Here is a 22,482-nt window from a genome sequence, read left to right as displayed (position 1 = left end):
ATCCGCTGTTGCGCTCATGCATACGATAAGAGGAGATCATCAAGGTCATTTAACCAGGTGTGCACCAAAGCTGCCACAAAAAAAGGCCTTCTATCAGAGATCTTATTTTCATATCACTCAAGTAGGAAATTAGATAGCAAACACTATTACAGTTAGAAGTGCAAGAATAACCAGGCGATAGTGCTACTGTTGACCATATTAAGACTATCTTGAAATGGAGGGGAAGTGTCGGGGAGATAGGCCAGCAAATCTCACCTGAGGGCACACCTGGACAAACAGGCTGTATGTTTATGCACATGTGCACAAGGATAAACGCAAGAAACACCTGTAAATGGGACAATTTGACTGAGGCAAGATATCTTTGATAGAGATAAGTTTTGCAAATGATAATGAATATTTCTGTCCTACTATTTTCTCATCAAAGCCTCTAATCTGAAAACGGTCATCTATAAGTGCTGTGAAATAACTGTAACCAAAACCGAATAATCAGACGTTCCAGGTGGAAAGATGAGATAATAGTTTCAGTCGATATGATAACGACTACTGTACGGTTACAGTATTGAGACAGGTGGTTGCAGGCTGATTTGGGTGTTAGAAGCCCCGGCTCAGCACAATATGAAATCAAACACCTGCTCCCAGCTTATCTAGTTGGCGTGCTGGTCTGTTTATGTGCACATATCATAATGAGGTCATCAAGGGCAGCTAATGGGCAGCGAATAGGGAGTTCCGCCCTGCAGCCCGCTGGGAACCACAACATGGCACATTATCAGACGTCAGCTAAGAGTCCAGCCAAGGTCAAAAAGATAAACAAACAGACATACTGCCCTCTGATGGTGTAGTGCCTGGTCATTCCCTCGTAGATTATATTATTAACCAACAAAACACTGAATGTCCACTAGTGCAATATAAATCTAAACAATAAACTGTAGTGGCATTTTATTGAAATCAGCAAGGCAAAATATACTAAGGTTTCACTTTGAGGCAGCTGAGGAAAGATGGATTACACACACACACAAACACGCAGACACAAAAACACACACACACGGCTGGTGGAGCTCCGAAACTTACAGGCAATAAAGTTTGACATATGGAATGGCGTGTTAATCAAAGATACCACATTCCCAGCTGGAACAGACGCACAAGGGAACAAAGTCTGACATGCATACTTGTGAATGTGTGTGTGTGTGTGTGCGTGTGTGTGTGTGTGTGTTTCACATTCATCATAATGTAATCCAGGGCCTCCTTTGTAGTGATGGTGGTATTTTTACGCCTTATTATGTACACGCCTGAAGAGTGTGTCTCCTTATCTGTGTACCTGTAAAGCACAGCAGCCTCATACTGTTGGTCCATCAATCTCCATCACAATTTATCTTCATATATTTACAGGCAGCATTCCAAATTGTGAGAAAAAATACAACAAAACAAAATATTTCAAAAAAATGTGCAGTGCTATTGCTTGCTTAATCACCCAAACACATAAGAGTGTTTTGTCAGTTGAGTTTTATGGAGTAAGACAACATTTCAGGTAAAATTGTGTAACATCACTTGGACACAATCAAATCAAACACAATAATGTTTTGAAATATTTATTACTTTTTTTTAATAAGGTTGAGGAAATTTAGGGCTTTTCAAGACTTCTCAAAATCTGCCGTAACCATTGGCAGCAAAAAGAGGGACAATAACCATCCCTCTTACTTCATTGTTTTTATTTGTCAGATATGAATGCTCTTGTGCAAAGTAAGACAAAGAGAGAAGGTTAGGTTTGCTTTTGTCTTCATAATGTCCCTATTTATTTTCTGTCTTTATTCTCTCTGCAGAACATAAACCCTGACATATTTTACTTGGCTGACAATGGGAGTTAAGGAAGCCTCCAGAATATAAGTAATGTTCTGCTTTGATGATGCCGTCGTGGACTATTTTTCTCCTCCCTGGTCCATTCATTTATTTTTATGCACATCTCACCTCAAACCCAACAGAAAACTAATGAGGCAGATTTACTACTGAATTTTTTTAAAATATTTTATATTTTAGAATGTGTATATTAGAAGAAAAAAAAGAAGAAAATAAGAAGGCCATAGTTATCGCTTAAAGTTTGGGTTTTGATTTAAAATAAAACTACACACAGACTTGCCCAAACACAGCGGAGTATATGGCTGCAGCAGAAAATGAGAATTAGAAAGTAGAAAGCGAGAGAAAAGGAAGCTTTGTTGATGCACGTCCGTTATTAAGCTCAGTAAAAATGCACTGAATACAGAGCCAGTACAGGCTTCCTGGATTCCTAGAAGGGAAGATAAGTAACCTAAGAAGATGAGATAGATTATGAGCGAGAGACAGGGTGAAAGAGAACAAGACAAGAAAAAACTGTGGTAAAAAGTACAAAAAACGTGATGAGATGAAAAAGAGAGCAATGGAGAAAGAAGGGGAAACCAAGAAGGCTTTGTTGTTTTTGATTGTGCTTATTACCGAAGGGGATGACAACATAATAAAGTGCTAATCGGAGAACAAATCGTGTGGTGTTCATCGTACATAACTGTTGAATGACTAATCACACAATTTGTTTCCTTAACACAGACACACACGGACACACACACACAGTATCATGTTGTCTTTCCTGCTTCTGTCTGACACACAAAGCCCACGATCAAAAACAGCAATTTCACGAATGCGTAGAGATGATAGTTGAACACAATTTTAAAAACAAGACATACAGCTCAACACCATATCTAACTATCTGTCATGCCGTGATGCTCGCACTGACTCTTCTTCCTGCTGTCAAGGCGCAACAGTCAGCTGTCACTACCTCTTCACGGGCCACATGCACGAGAACGCCTGATAACCCAGCTGTTTGCAGAACGAGGGAGAGCAAGAAAGAAAGAAGGAGTGAGAGGCAGAGAGGGAGGATCAGGGAATCAGTCTCCATCTGCTAATGTGCGTCAGGGCTTGACAGTTCTGGCACATCTAAAAAAGCCAGAGTACTTCATACCGTGACTTCATCAATGCCAGTGACAGAGGGCATCAACAAGCCAAAATAGTTCCTCTAAAGCTGACTCTAGTTTCATGTTCTGTTGTGTTGCCAGTAGCAACGGGCATATAGATCACGTTGTATATCACAAACATTTGAGGAAGAGCAGAAATCACACATGCACCTTCTCAGGCACAGTTTTGGTCCAAGCCTTACCCATGAGATCATGTGGTGTACTCTACATCTATGAAGCCATGTAAAGCCAGCTGTCTGCTTTGTAAAGTTTTTCATTATTGCTGGAGGACCACATTTGCTATACATCAATATACTTCTGTCTGTTGTGGCTCCAGGCACAGCAACCGCAGCACAACCGCAGTGCGACCAAGCCACCGGCCAGCCAAGCAGCAAGCCGTCCAGCACCATCAGCTGGAAGTCAAGAGTGAGGAAGAACAGAGGAGCGGGGAGGGAGGCTGAGAGAGAGCAAGTTAGAGGAAGAAGGCAAGGCCAACTATCTGCCACTGCCTCTCGCAATCCAGCAAATTAGATGAGGTTTTCACTAACTAAGAGCCGTCTGCATTTCTAGCTGCCTGCTCACCCACAAATACCACAACAACGAATTTCTGGTTGATGCTAGCCCAGTTTAGCGAGACAGCAAACATGACAGCCAGTCGAATAAATTCGACATCATGCATGGTTTCATGGGCTGACGACACCGTCTTTACAACGCTTAGCATGCCAAAAGGCCTTGGGTGCATTAAAGCCTGATGGTTTATGGTCTAGTGCCACATATCTTTGTGGTGTAACTCTAATCTGCCACATCAGCCACCCAAGTACATAGTTTTGCAGACTGTCCGAATCTATCACATGTTGCACTCTGCTCGGGGCAGCTTCAGGGGCACTGACATGTAATCAGAGGCCTGTGAGCCAGTGCCAAGGGAGCACGCTAAATTGTCAGCTGACGAAAGACTGGAAAGAGTGTGTTTTGGGTTTGGTCTGTGGAGGCTTTAGCCAACAGGAAAGCTCCGGTGTTTTCCTCTCCACGGGACATAATGGATTCTCCCCGCCAATGAAACACTATTCCGGCTGGCGGGCGGGACAGCCAGCCACCTGAGAGCCTTTCCCACAACACCCCCTTCCCTGCCAGAGCCAGACCCACTCATCAGTGGAGATGTGGGACAGATGGAAGGATAGAGACAGGATGGTGAAGAGAGGAGGAATGTGAAAGAACAATGAATAGGAGCAGATGGCAAGAAAAAAGGGAGGGACAGAGTGGAATTGGCATCTCACTCTCTTTCTAAAGTTCTATGGAGAATTTATGATTTCTGAGCAATGTATCGGGGCACCACCGCCCATATACAGTATATACACAACATGATATCCATAGGTTACCATAACAACTAACAACACAAACAGACACAGCCAGTTGTCCCCTTGCCCACCCTTCGCTGCCACCCCTCCTCCTTAGCCTCATCTCCCCATGTTAACCCCTTTTTCTCTCCGTCGGTATCTTCGCAGACTTGAGATGGTTTCAAAGCAGGCAACACTGGCACACAGTGGCCACAAGGGCAATACACCCAACTGGCATAAGGGCCTCTGCAGGATTTTATCAGCTTACAAATACATACTCCACACAGTGGGATATGAAGTTATTTGGGTCAAACAAGTTTTTCTACCTTCTCTCATTGTCGTCCAGGTGAGCAAACAGCACATTCTTGGAGATGGCTTTGGCCAAGGCGGTCATGGTCTTGTAGTCCTTTGGGATCACCTGAGAAGACAAAGCAGAAAACATCCATTATAATAAAGTGGCCTGCAACAACACTATGCAGGTGGACATATGAAAAAACCCAGTATAAATGCAGAATAGCCCGGACTTCAAAAGCAGACTAAATTGAGTAATTAAAGAGCAGCATATTGGCACACTCTAAAAGGAATATCCCACATGTGTGTCTGTGTATTTTTGGGAAAGCCCATCTGTTCAGGGATTTCGCTCAAAATGTCATGCGGCCCTTAAAAATTCACAAGAGGCCTGAACTCATTCATAAAACATGCATTTTCATGTCCAAGACTGCGGTGTGTGTGATCATGAGGGAATGGCAAAGTCTGTTGCCACAACAAAGCTTTAAAAAAGAGGTATCCTTGAAGAATAGCTCCTTTTACCGTGGGGTGAGAAAGGTAAACAGAAACAGAAACAGAGACGAGGAAAGAGCAAGACTGGATGAATCCTTTCAAAACTGAGAGACAGGAGTGTGTGTATGTGTGTGTGTGTGTGAGCATCTAAGTGTGCACATGTTTTGTCTCTGGTGGTGGTGGAGAGGAGCGTGTAGGCTGTAATTACGTTATACCAACAGATGTCTCCACATGAAGACGACCATGCAGCGCTGCACAACATGCACACAAATACACACACACACACAACCACATCACATGTAGAATACTTTTCTTTTTTTTTAAATCCCTGTTCACTGCTTTAGCCTGGCTACCCAGTAGACAGAAGGAGAAAGAGGCTGTTGTGGCCTGGAAACTCAGTTGGACGAGGTAACATGCACCCAGAGGCTCAGTGGTAGAAAACTTTTCAGAATCAGATTTTAGGTCAGCACCCGAACCATTAATCAAATGATCCACTTCCTGTGCTGTCGCCCAGTGGAACATCAGAATATCAGGGCAATCAGCTCGTTATCAGTTTGCAACCAGCTTTTGAATCACTCTAAATTGCCCTTTCTCACATACCAGGCTAGTGCTAAAACATCTTTAGCCTCTATAGCCAGTTGGGGGGAAGACATGGGGGAAAATATAGATTTCTAATGGTTTAACAATTATGATTGAGGAAGACGGGCAATTTCAAATGGCAAATGACATGTTGATATTATTTTTCTTCAGCAGCATTACATACAGAATGATGCTGGCTGTGATACATGAAATGCAACAGTCCAAAATTGAATAAGTGCTCTTTAAAGTTAGAGGAAATATCTGACTCAACTTCAGTTTTGGATATGTGCACGATATGTGCACGTACCTCAGGCCCTCACCTCACACACACACACACAGCATGCTTCAGTGGCCATGTGATTACAGCGTGGTGACTGGGTTCATGCCGTTTTGTCATTACCCGGCAATTAATGGTGTCTCAAGCAAATCACTATGGAATAAGCACAGTAATGAAATAGTGATTAGGGTGAGTGTGTGTTCGTGTGTATGTGTGTGTGTGTGTGTGTGTGTAAAGGTGAGTTACATAGCACCCTTTCCTGTAGCTCCATTAAACAGGTTGCAAGGTGACTGACAGGAGCCTCACAGTCCATAATGACAAAACACCCCCTAGAAAATAAGTTATTTTTTATCTTCACCTTTCAAACATATTGTATGTGGTCATGTTGATGCAAAGTGCTTACAAGCATATAAAGTCTAAATTTACTTTCAGATTTTGTCGTAAATATGCACAGCCTTCTCCAATAACCTGATTTATTATTCAGAGTAAAGGATTAGAGAGGCTAACATTTTCCAGTTAGATTTACCCCATGGAATGACAATTTCTTGGCCGTGTAACTATGCTTCAAAACGGCTTTTAGAGCTGATATTTTAGAGGTCTCCAGCTATAAATAAACGTATGTTTGACACTTTGGTAAAAAGTTTTTAAAAGGTTACATACTCCCTCTCTCTCCCTCTTATATTGTGTATGATACATATAACAGCTTTGAGCAGCAAAATATGGATTCGTCTATTTTATAATAGACAACATGCATTGACTGGAAGTGTTCAAACATGTTGATGAGTTTGCATATTCAAGCCAAGCATGTAATGGTTCTGTCACAGATGTTTGCTTATGCATTACTCTATCAAGGCTGACCTTGCGAACGTAGCTGACAGCATCCTCTTCGGTGTAGACCTCGGCACTGACCCCTCCTCTGCGGCGCCGGGTCTTGACAACTGGGTTTGGCGGTGGGGGAGAAACTTCATCATCATGTGAATCCGACTGGCTGTTAGACTTCTGACGTGCCATGATTTGCTTGCATTCTTCCTGTAAAAACAAAGGACAGACATGATTGGTAGAGGGACATGCATGGAGAGAGAGGCACATTGATCCTTTTCCATCCAAAGGTGACCAGGTTTTGTTCCGGTTTGTGCACCTTATTTTGACCCATTTGGAGAATTTCGACCAAATATAAATGGGTTAGGAACCCAGCTGGAATGAAAAATAACAGGTTAGCTGTGACAACATCAGTGGACTTGTGATATTCTACCAATTGGATTGATAGGATGAAGAAGATAAGCATGTATGAAATTGTACGAAAAAAGATCATCCGAAAAGTAAAGTTTAAGTACAAACACTGGTAATCAGTGTCATACCCCATCTTGCACTGATGTTGACTCTGTTAGTGCATTGTGTAATGCCCACCCTCCTTCAATAATGATCATGGTTCCAGTCTTCGACTCTGGTTTACTGTGTTGAACCAAGTGTCCAGCAATCCTGAAAGGAACAGATTCAAGGACCAGAGCAGGCTAAGTAGAAAAGAAGTAAGAGACTGAAAGAAAAATGTATTCAGTGGTTAAAAAAAAGCAGATAGATCTATAAAAACACTGTCTTCCTTACACAAATTATTTGACTGAGTAACCAACAAACGCAACCACCGTTGCTTTAGGCAAGAACAAGATCATACAAGAGCATCTGTTATTCTTCCACCTCAAGGATGATCACACAATGAACAGCTGACAAACCTTTTCAAACATAGTCTTTGGTCTTACAGCAAGCATCATGTGTTTTTAATCACGTCAGGCAATAAAACAGAATAGACGTCAGAGAAAGTAATAAGGACATGTTCTTGTCCTGAGTGAAAGCTGTCTGGGGCACGTGTCCTCCACATTATGAAGTGAAAGTTTTCAAATAATAATATATGCAGGTTTAACAATGCAGACAGAAGAGGGCTTAACCAGGTACTCTCCTCCTCTCAGATGATGTATATAAAGACATGAAAGGGGAGACATGATGCTTGTGTCTGGTTGTTGTTTCAACTGCTAAATACTCTGCAGGTGTTGAATATTGATTGCAAATTGATTAACACTTTAGCACAGGACAACATAAAACCACGGTAAGCTTCCTAATATGCGGGACAAGGGCAATAGGATAACAGTTTGTGCAAAGGTAGTCAGTATCCAGAGCAGAGTGCATGTGTACAACTAACAGCATCTGGTGTGTATCTGTGTCCACCTGCTGGCACTGAGTGTGTTTTTCTTTCTTAGTGTGTCCACAGCTCATTGGGAGTTGACTTGACAGCAATATTATTCACCCCGACATATTTTGGCACAGCGACAATAACCAAAACACATTTTTAAGCAAGATTTCAGTAGATTTAAGGTCTTTCTTCTATTTGTTGCTTAGCTGCATTTCTATTGAGCGGTCACAAATAAACAAAGATGTCTCAAAGAGACAAGACTCCAGATGGTCAAGTGTTGCTAGACACTCTCTCACTGCAGCACAGAAACACAGACAGAAATAAACAGGGAGAGAACATAGAGCAGACTTTTTCTTGGTCTGATCTCTAAACAAACTATTGAAAGACATGATGTTAAAATCCACTGTATTCACTCCAGGTTGCATTAAAAATCTCTCATTCAATTGATGATTGACTACTTTGGTCAAGCAGGAATGCTTTCATCAAATTTCAATATGAAGTTACAGGCAATAGACACACAACTCATTTCATATCAAATAGAAAGGTGACAGTTTTTTTTTTCTCTTCTAAATGTATTCAAGTGGATGGTCTTTCAATTTGAGAGCAGGATTTATTGATTTCACTTTCATATTTTGTAAAGCTTTCACTCAAAGCCTTGCGCTCGCACTCAAAACAGCCCCTGCTTGTTCTTTACTCTGCTTGTGCTCAAACTGTGCACTTGCACTCTGATATTTTGTTCTTGGACAGGTTTCCTATGCTCCAGCTTCAGCACTTGTCTCTCTCACGCTGATTTTGTGTGCATGTGAAACATCTGCTCTCAGAATTCTCCTCTGCGCTTTGATTCTTTTTCTGCCCTCAAAATTCCCTAAACTATAGAATGCCAGGTGTAGTGTTGACAAAGGATGGGGGGGTTATCTTAACTGGGTTCATGCACTCATGCCCTTCACAGCTTCATTTTTCACATTTGGCTAACACAGTTGTGCCACAGAAAACTAACCAGCGACAATTTTAACAATTATTAATATTCCAAGGTATTTACGAAGCATCACGGCTATTTGGCACAACACCATTTTCTATGAAGTACATTGAGGAGATGAGTACCAGTGGGGAGCGGAGAGGTTACTGAATATCTTAAGCAGACAGCATTTAACAGAGACAGTGAGGCGACCTGTGACAGAGATGTCAAGAGGACCAAAGCCACATGGAGAGCCAGAGAGAGAGAGGTGCTGAGAGTAGGTGACAAAGAGGAGTCACGTTGCCTGAACACAGACAGTAATGTAAAATACAGACCTCACACTTTTCTGCACACTATCTTCTGTTTCAATCACCCCACCCACATCATGTAATGGGAATGGACACAGTAATACAGCATTTCTATAACGATGCAAAAAATCAGCCAATTTCCCTTGTGTTGAGGGCAGCCATCAGCTTGCACTTTCACTCATTCCTTCCATTTCATAAACTTTCTGTCTCTCAATGTCACTCCCTCCTCTCCCTGACTTTATCTTTCTGTTCATTACATGCTCCCTGTGATGCCATGTACACTGTCTGTCTGAAACTATTTGATAATCATACAAAAGCACGCGCACTCACACACACAGAGAGAGAAGTAAACATACTCCACGGGCATGCACGCACACACATACACACTGCTTGCTTACGCAGAGTCACTGCTTGAGGGAATACAGCCAGCAGGAGGAGAGGAGGAGAGGCAGAGCCAGAACAGCGTACACACACGCACACGCACACACACACACACACTCACATACACACTTACAAATAGATGCACAGGCAGACTGCAGGGGGAGAAGAGAGCTCACCGCTCCAGCTTAATCAAGGTGGCAAGGTCTGCAATCAGTTAAGACACATTCATCCTCTGAAGACAGCGACAGCAAAGCCAAAACACATTTCCTGTCCATTCAAGCACTGCAAACATAGGATATCTGTTTTATCTCCTCACCCGAGACTACAAGTCTGAATCACGGACTACCAAACACTGTTCACATTCTGCTGTTTGGCACCTGGCACTACCACGCATCTTTACCTTGCAACAAAACTTGCACACTCCTTCCTCATACCGGTTAGTTTCACAGGCTACCTGCGGACAAAGTTTGTAAGCAGAGGTATTTACCATGGCATGGAGGGCCCCTGGTCAGGCCTACTGTGTGTCCCTCAGCCTGTCAGAGGCACCAGGCATCAACTCAAAGTGTGTGTGTCAAAGACTGCATGGGCATCAACACACATGGATCCCGAACTCATACACATGCCACAGCACAGCAGCACCTTGCCATGCTAGCACAGCGACAGCACGCAGCCCTCTGTGTTTGTGGGGGTGTGTGTGAATGCACAGTCAGGTTTGAATGTGTGTGTGCAATTAAGCAGAGAATTCAAGTGAATGAAAGAGTGAGTGAGAGAGAACGAGTGGTTAAATATCTGCAATCCCCACGACACGGCAGCTAAAGAACAGGACTACTGATGAAAACACTGATCACAGCAAAAAGCTTCACTCTCTCCATCGCTCCTGCGCGCGTCTCTCTCTCTCTCTCTCTCTCTCTCTCTCTCTCTCTCTCTCTCTCTCTCTCTCTCTCTCTCTCTCTCTCTCTCTCTCTCTCTCTCTCTCTCTCTCTCTCTCTCTCTCTCTCTCTCTCTCTCTCTCTCTCTCTCTCTCTCTCTCTCTCTCTCTCTCTCTCTCTCTCTCTCTCTCTCTCTCTCTCTCTCTCAGGTGGCGCAATGAGCGGTCTCCTCTCGCTTCCCCCCTGTCACTATGGCAACTGGGTACTGTGAGCATCCTAAACAGTTGGTGGAGAGCTCACACACCTATATTTGCGCGAGCACACAGACGCACACACACCAGCTCTGACGATTGTTGACAGATTGTCTGTCTGTCTGTCTGCCTCTCTCTCTCTCTCTCTCTCTCTCTCGCCCTCTCTCATCAACACATACAGTGATTCAGTTCACAGAAGGGACAACGTCATACCCGTTCAATACAGACTTCTGTTCTGACCAAATGGCCTAATCTGTGTGTTTTGATACAGCAAATGGCTGCAAACATTCTCACAGGGATTCATCATTGTGCCACACACTCCCTGTTTGTACCAGACACTCTTCTGTACCATGTCTTTCTCAGTCCTCACTGTTCTTCCAGCCCCACCCACATGCTTTCCTATTCGGTCAAAGGGTCACACACCAAGCGAGGACTCAATGTTTGGCTCCCAACAACTCTGAATTCTGTTCTGCCGCCAGTGCTCAAACACAGGAAACCCCATCAGTCCAAGATACAGTTAGAACAGCTGAAATGAGAAAAACCTACGGGTTTAGCTTTTGTTTTTCGCAAAACCCATGTTCAGTCATATTTTTTTCTAGCCATTTGACTTTTTTTTGCTGTTCTTTCTCAATCTGAGGAAGTGTAAAATCGATGTCTACCACCGTTAGATACCTTTTCTATATATCTTCTAGTTTAGAATCAGTGCTAACAGAGTCAGCCCCCTCTTCTCTGCTGTCCCTGCGTCATCATTAAGGCCTTGGTGCCAGAGAGAAAGGACAGAAGAGGAGGGCTAGAAGAGGAGACAGAGGACACGCTCGTAAGCAGGGCACAGACGCTCTGTAAAAAATGGCCGTTCCATTGGAGACACAGTGACAGTGGGTCAGAAAGTAACCCAAAAAATGAAAGATGACACACATCCAGTCCCATGAACACATGCTCCATGTAAATTAGCCGTTGTTATACCACTTTCAATTACAGTTCCAACTAACTCTGCTGTTTTGTCTTGCCCCTGAGATATTTTGCGCCGAGCAGACGGGCACTAAAGTTATGACTTTCATCGCAGTCGCTGCGAACAAATGTTCATCAGCCCAACCACCCATTATGTTCAGCACAAAAGCATCCAAACTTTCATGAGAGCGGATCAGTGGGGTGGCAGAGCAAAAGTCTCTGAGAATATCCATTAGTCCATCAAGTGATTTAAGAGTATTTATGTTAAGATGAGGTGGAGAAGAGGAAACATCCATAAGCTGTTACCTTAGGTAGCCTCAGCCCGGTGACGTGAACGAGTTAATGCTGAAAGCATGCGAGTGAGCTGAAAGCAACAAGGTGCTGCGCACACACGCACACACAGGTAATGAAGCATAGAGAGCAGATACACCAGCAGAACTAACAGTCTACTCATCACTCTGTTCCACACCATTACAGCGCCACAATGGACGGTTTGCTGCTATATTAAGTGCGTGTGTGTGTACGTGTGTGTCCTCCTGCCATAGAAATTACGTTCACTCTCATTATGCTTTTAGCACACACAAATTTATTTGGCTATCAATTAGACGCCTCTCCACTGGCTTAATTAATTCGCTATGGTTAACCCTCAATTAACCAACAGTTATTAAAACCTAAACCTTTCAATTCAATCTTGATGTCAACAGTCATGAGTTAAAAAAACTTGTAATAGGCAGATTTGTTGTGTATATTAACAAGCTCCTCCTAGAGCTTTCATCAGATCAACTCAAATTGTGAGTTTTCGTCACACGGAGTAACCGTGGCGTGGCCTCAGATTTTGATGAATCATAATCAAAAACACAAGGTTGTTGTATCTCGGACATACATGTCCAAACTGGTTCATCAGAGGAGCCTTTGAGGACAGAAGATGTCTTCTGTCCTCAAAGGTGCCTTCTTCATTGAGGAGAGCTTGATTTCCAAGAAACACCCAAGACTCCAGCTTGATCCTGTGGAACTAAGTCTAGGTCCTCAGCATCAGAGATTTCCGACTCAGAATCAAGACCAAGAATCAGCTCCTCATCTTCCTCTTCCTGTTTTTCATACAGCATCTTTATGACCATGTCAACCGTAAGTCTGAAATGATTGTGACCAGCAATACTAGCACTCTGGTTAAAGAAAATCAAAAGCATATTCTCAAATGCTCCATCAGTCTATTAAGTATATACTGTTATATTTCAAGTTTTATTTTCTTGATCTAGCTATGTTTAGCTAGCCAGAAAAGAAGCTAGCTAGCTAACAGCTAGTTAGTATTGTACATATTGGTCTTTCTTACTAGTAACGGATGTAAAATAAGACTTAAATGCATCAGAGGTGAAAAATCAGCTGTGGGAAATGAATGGTAGGTGTTCTGTAGTGAATACATACTGTATGGGTCATTTTTTACCAGTTTGTTAATACAGCAAGAAAGGACAAAATAAAATAATGATTTGTGGTAATCCCCCCAAAAAAGATACCTACAATATTAAATGAAAAAGTACATTTATTTTAAACACAGAGGATTCATTAAGCAAAGAATGTTCGTCTTGTTTATAGTTTTATTACGGCATTATGTATTGTTGTTCTAGCTAAAAGTGTTTAATGAAGAAACCTACACATATTAATTTAACATACTTAAGACTTCTTAAGTCCTCAAATTCAGATAATAAAATGTCAGACTTTTTTTGTATTTTTAATTCTCTCTTTGTGTGGTGAACTGCCCAGGAAGACATCTTTTGCTGCACATTGTCTGTTCGCATCTTTCTGCTCTCAGAAAAAATACATAGCTTAGTAGCGGAAGGTGGAGGGATATAACGGGCAGATGAGAGAGGACAAAGAAGGACCACCGTGTAGACAGGAGCTGGGGGTTCAATTTACCTGGTGGGACCCAGAGTGGGGGCCAGGGAAGAGGAGGTTTAGGCCTGGGTCACTGCATGTACCCCCAGGCTGAGTACCTTGCCCCCAGCGAGGTGGTGATGAGTGAACACACAGAAGCTGGATATAGTCCGTTTTTCTAGGTTTAAAATAAACCATACACACACTGCTGGCACACATATGTGTAGGTTGATGGTCTCAGAGCTGAACAACGGGGAGACAGGGAGAAAGTAAAACAAAGAAAAGGAAAAGCAGAAGACGGGGAGATAATCAAAGCTCCACCAAATTCTCTTCTAAATGCTCTCAGCAGACTCAACAAACAACCCCCCTGACAAATTGTCAATCAAAAGCCTTTGAAGGGACTGGCAGATTTGTTATGATAGGTCTTGGTGACAGCTGAATGGATGGCAGCACAGAAAGGCTTCTCAACTTACAGGGGAGGGGGAGAGAGAGCGGCTGATTGATTGATAGAGAGACAGGGTGAGGAACTCTCCCATGATGCAACATGATGGGACCTAGTTTACATTTGCATGCTTTGTGATGTTGTTTTGAGCAATACACAATCATTAGATGTGTACAGATATATATATATATATATATATATATATATATATATATATATATAGGTTTTAGCTTATAATATATAGCTTTACAACATTAAATCTAATTTAAATGTATTCTAAAGATAATGTGTTTTGTTTCAGTTTCAGTATAGAGACATACAGAGATCAAGCAAGTTTAAGTGGAACAGTCATATGTATAAAATGTTGGTAAAGAAGAAAGGAATCATATCAGGAGAAAGCTCAAGTATGTCAAACAGGATACTGGTGAGAATAATAAAAGAAAGAAAAAAAAAAGGGAATAAGACTTAACTTGGCTTGATGTGACCACTGAGAAAAAAAGACACGAATGAACAGATGAGGGACAAAAGCTAGAACATAGAAGCAGGAGTGAAGCATGAGACACAACTTATGACAGCCCTGTGAGTGTAGGGAACACAGGGAGCATTCTGCTAGTCATAATACCACAGAGCAACACACAGCCACAAACAGACATATACGTACAAAGAGCCGAGAGGGGTGCAGTTCTTGATATATTCTGTGGAAAGCTCGTGCTAGAAAAAGGAATCAGGAGACCAGGTCACTACTTTCAAAGTCAAGTTCAAGTCAAATTTTCGTAATGGTGGCCAAACAGAAAATGCAATTCCATAAAACATCTGCGGTGGCAGCCGGCCCCTTGATAAACCGAGTAGCACATCCAAACTCACACATTCAGGCGTGTCAATTTAAGCTGTTAAACAAATCTGTAATAATGTAGACTGATGAGATCCAGTCAACATCTGTGGGTCAGAGAACAGTTTTATTGTGTCAAATAGACTGGAGATGCAATGATAAGTCTGTGGTACTTCAATCAATTCTTTGTTTACCACTGTTTCAATACCATCAGTATGCCATAATGTCCTTTAATAAGCTTTTGTATTAACCGCGGACTGTATGTAAGGTGACAACCCCCCAAAAGTGAAGGCAAAGCAACTCGAATGACCCCTGATGGCTGGTTGTTGTATAGGTCATAAACCCCACCTCCTCCATGTTAGCAGATGAGACAAGGAACCGACTAAAAGTAAAAATAATTGAATATGCAATTTTTGGCTGTTCTTATCACACGGATGTATGTCCAAATGCTCATTTTGTGTTCCTTCTGGTAAGTTTGCTTTTACTTCCATATGTGATGTTAGAAAAATTAAGTGAAATGATTGACAACTGAGACACTAATACATAAACTAACCATCTATTCCGCTGTAAACTGACTAGCGCTATTTATGCTTCAAATGTAGAGTAAATAAGAGTGACAAACACAAATAGTAAAAATCTGTTCAAAGACAGTCCTGTTAGAACACTGTGCTAAATTGCTACAAATATGTTGCCTTTTGACACTGTAGTGTGCCAGAAGGTTCACTTCTCAGCATTTACACATTGAGCTGCGAGAAGATGAGAACACCCATGTGAAGCTACTGATCTGTACAAATCAAAAGGCATCATTACCATGCATAAATAGGCAGGATGAAAGGGAGCGAGACGCCTGTTATTTAGTGATTCACAACGTCAACCGGGGACTAGAGACATATTATTATATCGAAACAAAAGTCAAAAGCAAACTAGTCAGACTGATGATTGAGTGTGATCTCAAGTGTGCTTGTGATGTGCAAGAAAATATTTGTATGTCAAGGAAAAAAAACATAAACATCAAAGAACTTTTAAATCAGATGGTGGAGTAACAGACCCAGACAGAGAGATTTTACAGATAATTTGAGAGCTGCATGAAATGGATCTTATGCAGATATGAAATGAGGTTAGATCTGGCAAAAAGTGGAGAAAGAATACCTCGGTGATCAAACGGGCACACAGAAAAACCTCAATATATGCGAGGACAGAAAGAATGAACTTTGTGAATAAAGGAGCTCATAGAACACAGAATAGACTACAGTCTAACAATCCTCTACTGTTGCCTAGGTTACCGCCTCTAGTGGGCGACCAGTGTTGACGAAAGGTGACTGTGAGAGACTAACATAAACAAACATGGAGGGTGAGGTACAGGAAAAATGTGATGACAGAGCAGGTGTGTTATTTTCTATCCTCTGTTTTTGTGTTGTGAGCAAAAGATGCCTTCTCTAAATGAGTCAGAGAGTCAGAGACAAGCACTGACCCCTTGATTTAATTCCAACTCTTAAAATTCAGGATGTTGGTCTGTATTTAAAATGTGCCTTCGTCTACTATAGCCTTTTTCTGAAGCATTCAGGCATGCACTGATCTCTGCAGTACCTCCTTATTGTCTTCGGAGGAGGTGCATGTGTGAACCGGATTGTCCGAGTGAGACACTCTGTACTTTCTGTGGACTTTATCCGCCTGGCGGAACCTCCCGCTGTGTTGTTAATGCGTTTAAGGCAGACTATGGATAAACTCAGTAGCCAATTCTGAAGATTTTCAATGTTTTATCGGTTTTAGGTGTGGGTCTGGATCATGTTCCGCCCATTAGTAACCTCTGTGCTACGTTGTTGGAAAGGGAGGGGAGTTGCAATCTGTAACCTCACCTCTAGATGCCACAAAATCCTGCACATTCAACCTTTCAGAATACCAAAACAAAATTGAGAAATTAGATCTGCGGTCCCAAATCCAGATTAAATGGGCATGGCTTGTTGAAACAAATGTGGTCCCTGTGCGGGTGGAAAGGAGCACAGTTAGCTCCTTAAATAACTGAGACACCACAAAAACAGCATACAGTGCTACAAATGACTGACCTCACAACACAAGCAAAGACTGGACAGCTTGAAGAGAATGGTATTGGGCAACTGAGGGCCCAAGGGAGTTTTTTATTCTAACCACTTGTATACATTTGATTTTACTGACCACAACGCATCAGCATTACTGTTCAATCCCAACTCGACCAGCAATACATTAGTTGCTTGCTACCTTAATATACGTAGCTGCAGACCGAGGCAAAAGTAGCAATAATAACGTTTTATCATAGTGTTATTTTGTGAATGTGTGATTGCAAGATGGAATCCTAACGTGGTGTGAATCAATGGCTTTTTTGCAAGTGTGGCAGTTGAAGGCTGAATTCAACAAAACCATTACACCAAAATAATTGGTGAAAACAATTCCTCATATAGTTTATATAATGAAAACATTAGGAGCATAGGTGTCCTCGATATGTGTCCTCTTGATATTGGTGCATATTAACAAAACTCCAGACCCCATCTCATCTTTATTTGATCAAAATAACCTTTCCAGTCATGTAAACAGAAATATTATGTGTAGCAGTTAGCTTTGCGATCATGTCAGATGTACAGGTGTAAATAGGTTGATTAAAAAAACTTTAACTATATGTAAGCAGCAGCAACAACAGTGTAAGACGTGTAACAGTGTAACAGTGTAAGCAATGTACCAAAGCTATATTCAGCAACTTTTTTCAAAGGGTGTAAAGGTTTCACATACAAGTGATTGACTTGCTTAGAAATATTTCATATAAAATACCAATTTCTCTCATTTAAGGAGATTCTCAGAGAACTATCCATCCATTAACCACAGCACTTATTCTTTGAGGGTCGCAGGGGGAGCTATAGGGCTAACCACAGTTGAAATTAGGAGAGAGGCAAAGAACACACTGGTTATTCAAAGAGTGATATTCACATTAAGAATTGACCCCAAAGCAGTTACATTAATGTAGGCAACTTTTCATTTTACATTAAAGTGCCTTTTTTTATTCCAGAGCAGAGGGTGTAAACTCCCTGTTTAGTCATTTCCCATTCTTAATACGGATATTCACACATCTGATCACTGTGTTACAAGCACATTCATGTATCTTAAATGCTGTTGAGATGGGATACACATGGGGAAGATGAGCGGTGTATGTTGTTTTACACCATGAATTACTTGCAGTTTGCTACTGTATGGCTTCTTCTGTGTGCGATCAAAGTCATTAGTATTCATGTTGGTTCACTGACTATGCAGCATTACAGTCGCTACTAACAGAAGCTCCACTTAAAACTTCTAGTCGTTCTGTCTTAAAACATAAGCAAATATATCTTGCAGTGCAATCAATAACTTGCAGAACAATCAATAACCCCACTTAACAGTACAATAGAAACACCTATCCAAGTAATTAATTTGTATGTACCTCCATAAAAATGAGGGAATCTGAAATCTGAATCTGAAGTTATGCAACAGCATCCTCCAAAATTACCATCAAATTATATCACAATCTCATTAAAGAGATTTAAATGTAGGATTTATTGCAGGGCTGTTGCACTGTATTAGCTAGATGCTCCTAATAAATCGCTTTAAATGTACATTATGGTGTGTCACCTAGTAGATTCCAAGTTATTCAGCTCAAAAGCTGAAAATGAGGATGTGACTTGATACTTGGATAAATATATGTCACTGAACTTTGAAAATACAGGTGAAACAGATCTTTTTCAGTTACAGAAACAAAGCTGAAACCAGTGTAACCACCGGCCACGCAAACAGCCCAGTCCAAGCTGGCATGTTGAGTATGGACAATGCACTAGTGAATATCATGTGGAAAATATCACTTTTCATTTTAAAAGCTGATCAAATCAGATGACTCTCGCATGATACCACACGTACACACACACCACTGGGTTGAGACCCTCCTCAAGGCATGGGGACGGTAAACTTGAGTCCTCCTATATCTCATGTCTCCTCCCAATAGCGTCTCTTGTAGGAGACTTTTTTTTTTCCAAGGCCGAAATTCTCCTTAGTACATCAACAGCCTACAGCTCTACCTCATACACCTTTATGATCTATTTATGAAAGTAGTGTTAGAGTAGAGCCCATTGTTCAGCTCAACATCTTGTGATCCACTCATGAGCAAACCTCTCTGTATCTCTGCTTGATCAAAGCCAAACGCCGGGAACCTCCTTTTAGGCTAAATCCTGGGACACCCTGTTTTAAAGTTAACTTGGCTTTTAGGCACAATAATACCTGTATATATTTGTATAGTCACTAGGGAGTTTATTGTGTACAGTAAACTCTCACAGTTTAATAAAACAGTCACTACATGATGATCAATAAGTTTAGTATTCAATGGAATTGTTTTAGGAAATGTTGATTTAAATATTTAATCTTTTAGAAAGATGTTATTTGTTATACTGTTGAACTGTTTTTGCAGTATCCAGGCAATGCTCTGTTATGAATATAACAATCAATAACCCCACTTAACAGTACAATAGAAACACCTATCCAAGTAATTCATTTGTATGTACCTCCATAAAAATGAGGGAATCTGAAATCTGAATCTGAAGTTATGCAATAGCATCCTCCAAAATTACCATCAAATTATATCACAATCTCATTAAAGAGATTTAAATGTAGGATTTCTTGCAGGGCTGTTGCACTGTATTAGCTAGATGCTCCTAATAAATCGCTTTAAATGTACATTATGGTGTGTCACCTAGTAGATTCCAAGTTATTCAGCTCAAAAAGCACCTTATAAATACAACATAACATTGAACAGATTCAACATAATAACTTTGATACTTTAGCTGACAAGAGACAGATATTATGTGAAGCAGTTAGCTTTGCGATCATGACAGATGTACAGGTGTAAATAGGTCAATTAAAAAAACTATACGTAAGCAGCAGCAACAACAGTGTAAGACTAGCAATGTACCAAAGCTACATTCAGCAACCAAAATTACCATCAAATTATATCACAATCTCATTAAAGAGATTTAAATGTAGGATTTCTTGCAGGGCTGTTGCACTGTATTAGCTAGATGCTCCTAATAAATCGCTTAAAATGTACATTATGGTGTGTCACCTAGTAGATTCCAAGTTATTCAGCTCAAAACGCACCTTATAAATACAACATAACATTGAACAGATTCAACATAATAACTTTGATATTTTAGCTGACAAGAGACAGACAGACACACGAATGCCTGCATGTTGAGCAGCCAAAGGTTGCACCGGTCTTAACCTGCTCACTCGTCATGATCTTTCATTTTCTTAAATTCACAAAAGCCAACTCTCCTCTCTGTTATCTTTACTTTACATTGGTTTTCTTTGTCTCTCTGCTCATAGTCATACAGACAGGCAGCTACAAACAGTGTCTCCCCTGAGACGGCAAACTGACAATCTTTTCATAGGTGATTCCTTCACATTCTGTTATGGATTGTCCCATTAAAGGAATTGAAATTATAGCTCTAATGCATAAAACAGCGCTATTGTGTAGTTTATCATAACATCTGCAATGTTACCATAGTTTTCACAAAGTTAAGTTTTCACAATATTAAAACAGCATTTCACATCATAAATGAGCTTCTAATAACCATTTGTGTCACAGACTGTGATACATGATGAGAAATGTTAATCAGAAGAATGTAACAAATAAATTACTGTCACATCTCATACTCAGGTTATTGCAACAAACAACTTCAAGCTCACCACAACGAAATATAAGGTGCACGTAGATTCTAAAAATATTAGAACTAAGTCATACAAACACAGAACTTTTTTATAACCAACCTTCTCCAGCTTTTCAAAATGCTCCCTCAGGAACTTCATAGGACGCTCAGGCTTAGCGATGCAGAGGTTCACTATGCACTCTTTGAGGATCTGCTGGATGTTGTGCTTCTGCACAAAAATTTCACAGCCCTTCAAACTCTCGTCGTCTTCCAGAGTGGAGGAGGAGGTGGCCATCTTATCTTTTATCTCTGTGGCAGTGGGAGAAAACAGGGTGGACCATGAGAGGAGGGGAGGGAAAGCAGAACAGAGACGAGGGGAGAACAGGGCAGCAGGGGATTACAACACAAAATAGTGGAGGGGGGCAAAATGCGGAGTGCATGTTGTATGGTAAGCAGGGAAAGGGGGAGAGAAACGAAGAGCAATGATACGTGGGAAGGAGGTAACTGGACATTTTATGGCATGAACTGTCCTAAGATGGCAAGATTGTTACAGGTATATTTAACCTGTTTTTTTCCCGCTGAAGAAGACTGATAACTTAAAAAAACAATCCTTAAGTTAGTGTATCAGTGTAGGTTTGGTCAACATGACAATATAAGCATTGTAAATTTGACTGTGATTTCACTGATACAGTTTAACTGGGACATTTTGCCATACTACCATAGTAACTGTCAGTGTAGCTCCCCTGAGTGTATTACACCTCTGTGGTTCAGGCTGCTACTCAGTAAGCGTGGCTCTGATTTGTTTGCTCTAAATTGAAGATGCACCTTGATCTGTCCAGTTTGATTTTTGCGAAGAATTTATCCATCAACCTTGTCTCGAATCTACCCCCCCACCCCCCAAAACCAAACACTATATAACGATGCAGATCACAAAAGGCTATTACATGTGACAAGTTAGAGGCTTTTAATTCTAACCACGCATTCTTGTTTGGTTGACACCTTGGAATTGCATCCCTGAACTTTCCAGGGAATATGCAGTGAATTTGTTAACGTAAACACATCGACATGTGTAAGAGTAGCAGACATGTCACAGTGCATGACAGCTCACATCAGCTTGTCTCAGACAATAAGGACACAGTCTATCACATATGAAGCCAGGAAGCTGAGCAGGAAGGAGTTAGCTGTTCACTACTACCCTGAATCACCTGCTCAATGGGAAATCGCGATGCTACGATTAATATTGCATAATAAATCACACTCAGACATCACATCGGGACGTGGCCTCTGCCGAGTGCAGTGTCTTCACCTCTAACAGCAGAGCAGTGTCCACAGTTAGCATCTTTAGCTCCTGGGAAGCTAGTGATGACAAGGGGCACCTGTTCAGCTGCAGTCACCACACGGCTAACCCTGCTAGCCTGGCTAACCTCACAATGACAACCAAACAAACAACGAAGTGGAATTCACTGCGACTGCCGCGGCGTCACAGCCACGTTTAAATAAATAAATAAATATCTATATATATTGTAGAGTTGATGATAGCTGGGCGGTGGAGTCGGTGCTCTCCCTACCGTTATTTTGCGGAGGATGCTCGGTGAGAAAACACCTCGGTGCCGGTGGGAGACAGGAGAGGGACACGGTGTGTTACTGAGGAGGAGGATGCTGCCGCTGCTGCTGCTGCCTCGGCTCTGCGTCAGTCCCGATGACGTCAATCTGTCATCTCCACCGCAGCGGCGCTGTCTCGAGGAGGCAGCGAGCACGCGCAAGGCACGTTTACAGGTAGAACGCGTTAAAGGAAACATCCGCCCTAAAA

The 22,482-nt window shown here is 41.6% G+C and overlaps 1 protein-coding gene across 1 annotated transcript in view; it reads right to left on the bottom strand.

The window, feature by feature from the left end:
• The window catches only part of prkar1b (protein kinase, cAMP-dependent, regulatory, type I, beta), a 57,190-nt gene extending 34,819 nt beyond the window's left edge, over window positions 1-22,371 (bottom strand). The window contains exons 1-4 of the mRNA XM_053443755.1: window positions 22,241-22,371; window positions 20,794-20,981; window positions 6,804-6,974; window positions 4,636-4,727 (exon numbers count right to left, since the gene is read on the bottom strand). Of these exons, the coding sequence (XP_053299730.1) occupies window positions 4,636-4,727; window positions 6,804-6,974; window positions 20,794-20,967 (437 nt within the window). The 5' untranslated portion in view covers window positions 20,968-20,981; window positions 22,241-22,371. The remainder of the gene's footprint in view (window positions 1-4,635; window positions 4,728-6,803; window positions 6,975-20,793; window positions 20,982-22,240) is intronic.
• Between the last annotated feature and the right edge of the window lie 111 nt (window positions 22,372-22,482).

The sequence above is a fragment of the Pleuronectes platessa genome, chromosome 16 (genome assembly GCF_947347685.1).
Source record: "Pleuronectes platessa chromosome 16, fPlePla1.1, whole genome shotgun sequence".
Classification (NCBI taxonomy): Eukaryota; Metazoa; Chordata; class Actinopteri; order Pleuronectiformes; family Pleuronectidae; genus Pleuronectes; species Pleuronectes platessa.
The sequence above is the reverse complement of the archived record's forward strand: the minus strand, read 5'-3'. Positions and strand labels throughout refer to the sequence as shown.